Source organism: Danio aesculapii, chromosome 2 (assembly GCF_903798145.1).
Source record: "Danio aesculapii chromosome 2, fDanAes4.1, whole genome shotgun sequence".
Taxonomy (NCBI): domain Eukaryota; kingdom Metazoa; phylum Chordata; class Actinopteri; order Cypriniformes; family Danionidae; genus Danio; species Danio aesculapii.
In genome coordinates this window covers 59,751,769-59,761,768 of record NC_079436.1, presented here as the reverse complement: position 1 = coordinate 59,761,768, position 10,000 = coordinate 59,751,769, and the positions used below count along the sequence as shown (strand labels likewise).

The 10,000-nt window shown below is 44.1% G+C and overlaps 2 protein-coding genes across 2 annotated transcripts in view; both read left to right on the top strand.

Moving 5' to 3' along the window:
• The window catches only part of mau2 (MAU2 sister chromatid cohesion factor), a 54,376-nt gene that overhangs the window by 32,153 nt on the left and 12,223 nt on the right, over window positions 1-10,000 (top strand). The window lies entirely within an intron of this gene.
• LOC130215001 (transcriptional repressor p66-alpha-like) overlaps window positions 1-10,000 on the top strand; it is a 34,920-nt gene that overhangs the window by 14,794 nt on the left and 10,126 nt on the right. Inside the window, exons 2-8 of the mRNA XM_056446890.1 lie at window positions 2,264-2,486; window positions 3,496-3,619; window positions 3,808-3,939; window positions 4,048-4,107; window positions 4,201-4,299; window positions 4,375-4,542; window positions 9,219-9,444. Coding sequence (XP_056302865.1) covers window positions 2,272-2,486; window positions 3,496-3,619; window positions 3,808-3,939; window positions 4,048-4,107; window positions 4,201-4,299; window positions 4,375-4,542; window positions 9,219-9,444 — 1,024 coding nt within the window. The 5' untranslated portion in view covers window positions 2,264-2,271. The remainder of the gene's footprint in view (window positions 1-2,263; window positions 2,487-3,495; window positions 3,620-3,807; window positions 3,940-4,047; window positions 4,108-4,200; window positions 4,300-4,374; window positions 4,543-9,218; window positions 9,445-10,000) is intronic.

Genomic DNA, 10,000 nt, shown 5'->3' with positions numbered 1-10,000 from the left:
GTTGTTCTGATGTTATTCAGGTGTTGTTCTGATGTTATGATATTGTTCTGATGTTATGATGTTGTTCTGATGTTGTTCAGGTGTTGTTCTGATGTTGTTCTGATGTTGTTCTGATGTTATGGTGTTGTTCTGATGTTGTTCTGATGTTGTACAGGTGTTGTTCTGATGTTATTCAGGTGTTGTTCTGATGTTATGATGTTGTTCAGGTGTTGTTCTGATGTTATGGTGTTGTTCTGATGTTATGATGTTGTTCAGGTGTTGTTCTGATGTTATTCAGGTGTTGTTCTGATGTTATGATGTTGTTCTGATGTTCAGGTGTTGTTCTGATGTTGTACAGGTGTTGTTCTGATGTTGTACAGGTGTTGTTCTGATGTTGTTCAGGTGTTGTTCTGATGTTGTTCAGGTGTTGTTCTGATGTTGTACAGGTGTTGTTCTGATGTTGTTCACATGTTGTTCAGATGTTGTTCTGATGTTGTTCAGGTGTTGTTCTGATGTTGTTCAGGTGTTGTTCTGATGTTGTTCAGGTGTTGTTCTGATGTTGTTCAGGTGTTGTTCTGATGTTGTTCAGGTGTTGTTCTGATGTTGTTCAGGTGTTGTTCTGATGTTGTTCAGGTGTTGTTCTGATGTTGTTCTGATGTTGTTCAGGTGTTGTTCTGATGTTGTTCTGATGTTGTACAGGTGTTGTTCTGATGTTGTTCAGGTGTTGTTCTGATGTTGTACAGGTGTTGTTATGATGTTGTTCAGGTGTTGTTCTGATGTTGTTCTGATGTTGTTTAGGTGTTGTTCTGATGTTGTACAGGTGTTGTTCTGATGTTGTTCTGATGTTGTACAGGTTTTGTTCTGATGTTGTTCAGGTGTTGTTCTGATGTTGTTCTGATGTTGTTCAGGTGTTGTTCTGATGTTATTCAGGTGTTGTTCTGATGTTGTTATGGTGTTGTTCTGATGTTGTAAAGGTGCGGTCACACTTGACTTTTCCTTCCATAGACTTCCATTCATACGCACGCGAATGCGTCAGACCGGAAACGCGGGGTCATGCGTTAAGTTTCGCAGGTTGCTGCGGTGCAAAGTTCAAGCTTGGTGAACTCTGACCTGCGAAATCGCATCATTTGACTGCGTGAGACCCATCGAGGATCAAAACAGGACCTCTCTGGACAGAAATTTAAAACATGGAGCAATCGCTCGCTTTTTTAATGTCTAATCATCTTGTTTAATCCCGCACATTTTCGCAGCGCCGCACGACAGAATTTCGCACACACAAAGCCCGGTGTGACCGTAGCTTAATGGTGTTGTTCTGATGTTATTCAGGTGTTGTTCTGATGTTGTACAGGTGTTGTTCTGATGTTGTTCACATGTTGTTCAGATGTTGTTCTGATGTTGTTCAGGTGTTGTTCTGATGTTGTTCAGGTGTTGTTCTGATGTTGTTCACATGTTGTTCAGATGTTGTTCAGGTGTTGTTCTGATGTTGTTCAGATGTTGTCTGATGTTGTTCTGATGTTGTTCAGGTGGTGTTCTGATGTTATGATATTGTTATGTATGATGTTTGATGTTGTACAGGTGTTGTTCTGATGTGTTTCAGATGTTGTTCTGATGTTGTTCAGATGTTGTTCAGATGTTGTTCTGATGTTGTTCCGGTGTTGTTCTGATGTTGTTCAGAGTGTTTGTTCTGATGTTGTTCAGGTGTTGTTCTGATGTTGTTCAGTGTTTGTTCTAATGTTCTGTACAGGTGTTGTTATGATGTTGTTCAGGTGTTGTTCTGATGTTGTTCTGATGTTGTTAGGTGTTGTTCTGATGTTGTACAGGTGTTGTTCTGATGTTGTTCTGATGTTGCTACAGGTTTTGTTCTGATGTTGTTTCAGTGTTGTTCGGTGTTGTTCTGATGTTGTTCAGAGTGTTGTTCTGATGTTATGATATTGTTCTGTTGTTATTCAGGTGTTGTTCTGATGTTATGGTGTTGTTCTGATGTTACGATGTTGTTCTGATGTTGTTCTGATGTTATTCAGGTGTTGTTCTGATGTTGTACAGGTGTTGTTCTGATGTTGTTCAGGTGTTGTTCTGATGTTGTACAGGTGTTGTTCTGATGTTGTTCTGATGTTATTCAGGTGTTGTTCTGATGTTGTTATGGTGTTGTTCTGATGTTGTAATGGTGTTGTTCTGATGTTGTTCTGACGTTGTTCTGTTGCTGCTTTGACGTTGTTCTGATGTTGCTCTTACGTTGTTCTGATTTTGTTCTGATGTTGTTCTAATGTTATTTTGATGTGTTCAGGTGTGGAGATGTCTGCGGGTGCAGTGCGGCAGACGCGCAGTCAGAAGCGAGCTCTGGAGACAGACTCTGTGGACAGGAAGTGTTTGCGTCTGGGTTGGAGGTCTGAGTCAGCAGTGTCGGTTCAGTCTTCCAGCATGCGCAATGGTGGAGAAGTGAAGACCCTCAAGCTGGAGCTGCAGACAGCGGACGAGCCCACAGACAGCAGCAGCAGCACCATTTTAGGGTCAATTTTATTAGCCCCTTTTGGATTGTCTCCAGATTAAACCACTGTTATACAATAACTTGCCTAATTACCCTAACTTTACCCTAATTACCCTAGTTAAGCCTTTAAATGTCACTTTAGCTGAATACTAGTGTCTTGAAGAATATCTAGTCTAATATTATTTACTGTCATCATGGTGAAGATGAAAGAAATCAGTGTGTGTTAAGGTGCATGTGTGTGTGCGTGCATGTGCCTGTGTCTCTATAGGAGTGTGTGTGTGTCTCTATATATCTATATCTAATCAATGTGAGAATGTGTGTGTCTATATGCTGGTGTGAGAGTGTGTGTGTGTGTGTGTGCATGAGTGTGTTTCTCCATTTCCTCTGTGTACCTGAATGCTCCTCCACTTCTCAAAATGAAGGCCATGTCACTAACCGGTTCCAACCAGCTGGTTGTCATGGTGTGTGTGTGTGTGTGTGTGTGTGTGTGTGTGTGTGTTTAAGTCACATGACCTCAGATTATGTGACATGTTTAGTTGATTAGTGCAGCAAGAGTGTGGAGTTCAGTGATGATCAGCTGGTGTGTGTGTGTGTGTGTGTGTGTGTGTGTGTGTGTGTGTGTGTGTGTAGATCAAAGGATCGCAACAAACGTCTCCACACACTGGCGTTTGTTCTGCTGTTAACACACTTTCACTTTCACTTTATATTCCTCATCAGTGTGTGTCGTCACCAGTGTGATGAGTGAAGAACAGACCCAAGTGTGTGTGTGTGTTTATCTAAATGTGTGTATAAATACCCATGTGTGCATCTACCCCTGTTAGTGTGTGTGTCTGTGTGCGTTTAACTGTGTGTGTTTAACTAAGCATGTATTTATCTGTGTGTGTGTGTGTGTTTAACTTTGTATGTTTGAGTGTGTTTAAACGTGTGTGTGTGTGTGTGTGTGTTTAACTTTGTATGTTTGAGTGTGTTTAAATGTGTGTGTGTGTGTATTGTGTGTGTGTGTGTGTGTGTGTGTGTGTGTGTGTGTGCAGGGAGGTGAAGCGTAAGCGCTGCTCTGTGTCTCCGTCTGATGTGATGGATCTCTCTGATGAATCTCACAGTCCACAACTGAAGAGCAGGAGTCAGCGTACACAGCTGGACACACACCTGCTGATGGTACACACACACACACACACCTGCTCTTGTGAAACACACACTTGTTGATGATAAACACACACACACACAAACACACACATTACAGTCTGTGTATATTTGTTTTTATTCTTATATGTAATTGTGTTTAACCGTGTGTGTCTGTGTGTGTGTGTGTGTGTGTGTGTGTGTGTGTGTGTGTGTGTGTGTAGAGGAGCTCTGCAGTGCAGCGTGAGCACATGATTGAGTGTCTGAAGCAGGAGCTGCGTCTAGAAGAAGCTAAACTCCTCCTGCTGAAAAAGCTCAGACACAGCCAGACCAACAAAGAGCCCAGCGCACAGAAGGTACACACACACACACACACACACACACACACACACACACACACACACACACACACACACACACAGAGATTGAGGTGAGTGATTGTGCTGTGTTGTGTTTGTGTTCAGCCGCTGGTTTCTGCTGCTCCTCTGGTCAAGACCGTCACTGCTGCTAAACCAGCTCCACCTGTGAGTACAGTACACACACACACACACACACACACACACACTTCAGAGCAGTAACAGTGATGAGTGTTTTCTCTATGTGTGTGTGTTGGCCAGGTGCGGTCAGTAGCTCCGCCTCCTCTGGTGCGTGCTGTGGGTAAGCAGGGCTCAGCCGGTGTTCAGGTCATGATGCCGGCGCTGGTCAGAGGAGCTCAGGTGTGTGAGTGTGCGTGCAGTGCTGTGTTCATTAACGTGTGTGTGTGTGTCAGTGACGCTGCTGTGTTCCTGCAGACGCTGTCAGTGTGTCCCCAGCAGCAGCAGCAGCAGATCTCCTCATCAGCTCCTCCAGCGCTCAGATCTGTGGTCAGCAGCGTCCAGAACCAGCAGCAGCGCTTCATCCAGCCCGGCCTGATCCGCATGACCACACTGCCCAACACCGGCCTGCTGATCATCAACCAGGTCTGCCAGAAAACACACACACACACACACGCACACACACACACAGACACACACACGCACACACACGCGCACACACGCACACACACAGACACACACACACACACACACACACACACACACAGACACACACACATACGCACACACGCGCACACACACACACACACACACACACTCAGTGGTGGGAAAGTTGCTTTAATTAAAGTTCAGTTCACTTACGTTAGTTAAAGTAGTTGATGAAGGGTAATGTGATCTTCTGAACGCCTCCTGAGCTGGAGCTAGATGACCGTGTAAAGCGGTGTGTTTGCTGCTGTATTGAGACTATAATCTCCTCATCCTTTTCTTCATGTGTTCAGAATAATCCACACATTCCCTCATCCAGCGCCCGAGTCAACATGACTGTGTTCATCTAAATTCAGCAGGTTGTTTTGTTTAAAGTTAATTAAAAGGTAACGCGTTAATTTACTCGACTAACAGAAGTCTTATTATTGCATAATGACAAGACGAGCTTATTTCTAGAGCACATTTCAGACACAACAGTGACTCAAAGAGCTTTACATAAACGAGAATAAAAGAGACAAGCAAATAAAGAGGATTAACAACAGATGAAGATGTGTTCAACAGGTTATAAAAGAATGAAAAGAAAAGAAAGACAATAGTGCGATCTGTCGGCTCTAGCACAGTGCTCATTCAGTAAAGGCACAGCTAAACAGATGTGTCTTCAGTCCTGATGTAAATGTGCCTAATGTTGGAGCACATCTGATCATTTCTGGAAGCTGATTCCAGCAGCAGGGGGCGCTGTTAGTAGCTGATTCCCCCTGCTCTGACTGAACTCTTGGAGTTTCTAGTTTATCTGATCCTGAAGGTCTGAGTGATCTGTTAGGTTTGTATTCAGTGAGCATATCTATAATGTATTGAGCTCCTAGCCCATTCAGTGATTTATAGAGCAGTAATAATACTGTAAACTCTATTCTGAATGTAACTGGGAGCCAGTGTAGAGACCTGAGGACAGGTGTGATGTGCTCTGATTTCCTGGTTCTGGTCAGAATTCTGGCCGCAGTGTTCTGGATGAGCTGCAACTGTCTGACTGTGTTTATGGGAAGGCCAGTGAGGAGGCCATTACAGTAATCCACCCTGCTGCTGATAAAAGCATGAACAAGTTTCTCTGAGTCTTCACTGGAGACACACAGCATCTGACTCCTGCAGTGTGTGTGAGATGATAGTGTGCTGATTTACTGCTTTGACATGACTACTGAAACTCAGATCTGACTCCAGAGTCACACCAAGATTCTTGACCCTATTGTCTGTTGTTTGACCTTTAGAGCCAAGGTACGCATTCACCTGGAGAACCTCATCTCTGTTCCCAAACGCAATCACTTCAGTTTCCTCTGTTTAACTGAAGACAGTTTGGGCACATCCAACTGTTCATTTGATCAATGCATTGGCAGAGGGTGTCAATAGGGCTGTAGTCATTGTGTAATGTGTGTTACTTGTAATGCATTACCCACAACACTGCTCATACTAATATTTGATATATATATATATATATATATATATAGGCAAGTCAAGTTGAGCTTTATTGTCATTCCACTACATGTGTGGACATACAGAGGAATGAAGTGTGGTGTCTTGCAGAACATCGGTGCTACATAAAGTCATCATTAATACAAACACAACACTGGACATTAGAGCTATTAGAAAACCCTAATCATAACTAACATATACTACAAGATACTAAACTAACTATACACATAAGACAGGCTACACAAGCACCTCTACATGAGACTGAACTGTGCAGGATATTGTGTAAGACAGGTATTAAAGGTGAAGATTGTGCAAGAGAGCTGTTTAAGGTTAAGCAGGCAGTGCAACATGGTTATGGTACACTTATAGTAGACACTAGCCCCTTTCACACAGTGATACTGGGAAATATCCGGACTCCATTATGGATTCTTTCTGGAGAAGAGCATTCACATGTCCATTCCAATATACGGGTAAATTCTGACATCATTAAGCAGAAATGAGCTGTAAACTGCTGCGCTTGTGTTTGTAAACGTTTGACCACATCACAAACACTGGATCAGTGTTCTGAACAACTCATATGAAAACATGTGGAGGAACACTTTCCCATGTGGAGATGTAGATTGTGTGTGTGTGCGTGTGTGTGTGTGTGTGTGTGTGTGTGTGCGTGTGTGTGTGTGTGTGTGTGTGTGTGTGTGTGTGTCCGTGTGTCCGTGTGTGTGTGTGTGCTGGTGCTCACCTGCTGCTTTACGTGCACACACGTCAGAGTTTGGAGGTAAACGAACAGCAGCTTATCATGAGCATTTTATCGATAGCTATATCCACAGTTGGCATTAAGACGGAACAGAAACGTTATCTGATGAACATCTCGCAGCTGAATGTGTCTGGAGAAATATCCACAGGCTTTTATTCTCTTAAACCACGCAGATGTGAATGTGTCTGAGTGTTCTGATTGGCTAAAGCAGACGTCTTACATCAGCTTTCCGGCAATGTTCCTTCTGTGTTCACACAGAGCAGCACTCCGACTAATTACCGCTAATGCTACATCTGCTCTTTCCAGAAAACTGCCGGAGCGACTTTACCGGTGTTTACCAAAAGAGCCCGTTCACACATACAGACCAGTCAGGTAAATCGCTGGTCATTTTCCAGAACGCTCTGTATGTGTGAACGGGGCGAATGTTTACCTTATTGAATCATGTAAATTGGAGTTTAGATGGTGTCAGGTGTATAAAAGAGAAGAGTGTTTCTACAGGTGCTTTGTGTGGGTGTGTGTGTATATAATACACACATCTGCATTCTGAGGTGACGCTGTGGCGCAGTAGGTAGTACTGTCGCCTCACAGCAAGAAGGTCTCTGGTTTGAGTCTCGGCTGGGTCAGTGTGTGTTTCTGTGTGGAGTTTGCATGTTCTCCCTGTGTTGGCGTGGGTTTCCTCCGGGTGCGCCGGTTTCCCCCACAGTCCAAACACATGCGCTATAGGGGAACTGGGTAGGCTTAATTGTCTGTAGTGTATGAGTGTGAATGAGTGTGTATAGATGCTTCCCAGTGATGGGTTGCAGCTGAAAGGGCATCCGCTGCATAAAACACATGCTGGATAAGTTGGCGGTTCATTCCGCTGTGGCAATCCCCAGATTAATAAAGGGACTAAGCTGAAAAGAACATGAATGAATGAATGACTTTTAAAATCATTTAATATCAAGTCTTGCACATACGTCACATGTACATATGTTGGATGGAAACACAACTGATGGCTGCCAGTTTCCAGCATTTCTCAAAGTATCTCCTTTTGTGTTTAACAGAGAAACTCAACAGCAAGTGAAGGGTGAATAAACGATGAGACAGATGTTCCTGTTCTGGTCAACTGCTCCTTTAACTTGAACATTCAGCAGATGCTTTCATCCAAAGATTAAATCAGCATCTCAAATGCCTCGAGAGCAGTCAGATATATCAGCCATGACAACACTGAGCTCATCAGTTCTTTAATTCATCAATACCTGTTTCACTTAGCGTTTGCAGGAGAGTGTGTGCTGCATGTGGAGAGGGGAAGTGTGGGTTTCCTACTGGTCGCTTATCCAGCTCACTCACCTGTGTGAGGCACTAAACACACTCTTTCGCTCTCCACACGCAGCACACACTCTCCTGCAAAACACTAATTAAATAAAGGCATTAGTTAGGAGAGTGTGTGCTGCATGTGGAAATGGAGAATGGGTGGTTTGCCCAGCCCACTCACCTGTGTGAGGCACACTGAAAACTGCGGTGTTTTCCAGATAAATGCAGTGTTTGTCAATAGTATTTGGCTGCAGACATGCAGTCTCAGATACATGCACTCAGTAGAGCTAGTGACATCACTGTGAAAGGTGGGGTTAAGGGCGGGGTCAGGTGCACCCGGTCTACAGCCAGAGCCTCCTCATGTTTGTAGGAGAGTGTCTGGTGCATATAGAGAGGGAGAGTGTGTGTGTGTGTGTGTGTGTTTCCTACTGGTGGTTTGTCCAGCCCACTCACCTGTGTGTAGCGCACTCAAAATTGCACAGTTTTCAAGATAAATGCAGTGTTTGGAAGGTGTCTGGTGCATGTGGAGAGGGGAGGAGTGTGTTTCCTAAAGGGAGTTATTTTCTTTATTATTCAATCAAACATATTTAGTTTAAGGGAAAAATTAAGTACATAGTCATTAGGAGACACAGGGTGTGTGCGGGGCCTTCAAAAGCATTAAAAACTCACTCATTCATTTTGCTTCAGCACAGTCCCTTTAGTCGCCACAGCGGAATGAACCACCAATTATTCCAGCATATGTTTTATGCAGCGAATGCCCTGCCAGCAGCAACCCAGTACTGGGAACCACCCATACACACTCATTCACACACACACTCGTACACTACGGCCAGTTTAGTTGATCAGTTCCCTATAGCGCATGTGTTTGGACTGTGGGGGAAACCGGAGCACCCGGAGGAAACCCACACCAACACGGGGAGAACATGCAAACTCCACACAGAAACACACACTGACCCAGCCGAGGCTCGAACCAGAGACCTTCTTGCTGTGAGGCCACACAGCTACCCACTGTGCCACTGTGCCACCCCCACTACTTTATTTTTTTATGTTTATTGATGTGTGTGTGTGTGTGTGTGTGTGTGCGTGTGTGCGTGTGTGTGTGTGTGTGCAGACGCCGGCCGTGAGCCTGAACTCCTCCTCATGCAGCGTGAGTGAGTCTGCAGCCGCTGGGCAGGCGTCAGAGCAGAAGCAGCTGGAGAAGCGTCTGCTGGAGCTCCCCGTGCCCACTGCTGTACCCCCCACACTCAGCTTCATGCCCTCGACTGCCAGTCAGGAGTTCCTGTACCTGCTGGGGCTGGAGGAGGCGGTGCAGCGGCTGCTGCAGGGGGCGGGGCCAGGTCTGTATTTAATCTGTGTTCAGAAGACAAAACGCTTTATTTGTGCATTAATGAAGAGAAATAACATCAGTTAAGAACATCAGTCAATAAATCAGAGTTATCTGTGCAGTCAGACAGAGCTTCACACAGTGTTGATGCTGCAGTGAAGTGACAAACGCTGCAATATTCCTCAGTTTGAATAGATCGAGATGTAAAATGAATCCTGGTTGTAATCAGCTCACAGTAGTTGGCTCATTATCACTATAAAGTGACTTTGACACATCAAAATGTCATAATAAGTTTGAGATTTTTGATTTAACCATGTGGTTATTGTATTAATTAGACATTAGGCTGTAAGAAATTAATATTGGTCAAACTCCTGCACTATTAACAAATAATCTGCAAGCAGACAAACAGTAAACAAAGCTCAGATTGTGTCAACCCTGTCATGGACAACATCAGAGCAGGATCAGTATATAGTCACTGCAGTGTGATTATATTTCAGGAAGGTGATGTGTGCCTTTACCAACACACTTTATAGATTAGGGGAAAAGTCTATTTATATTAATGAAACAAT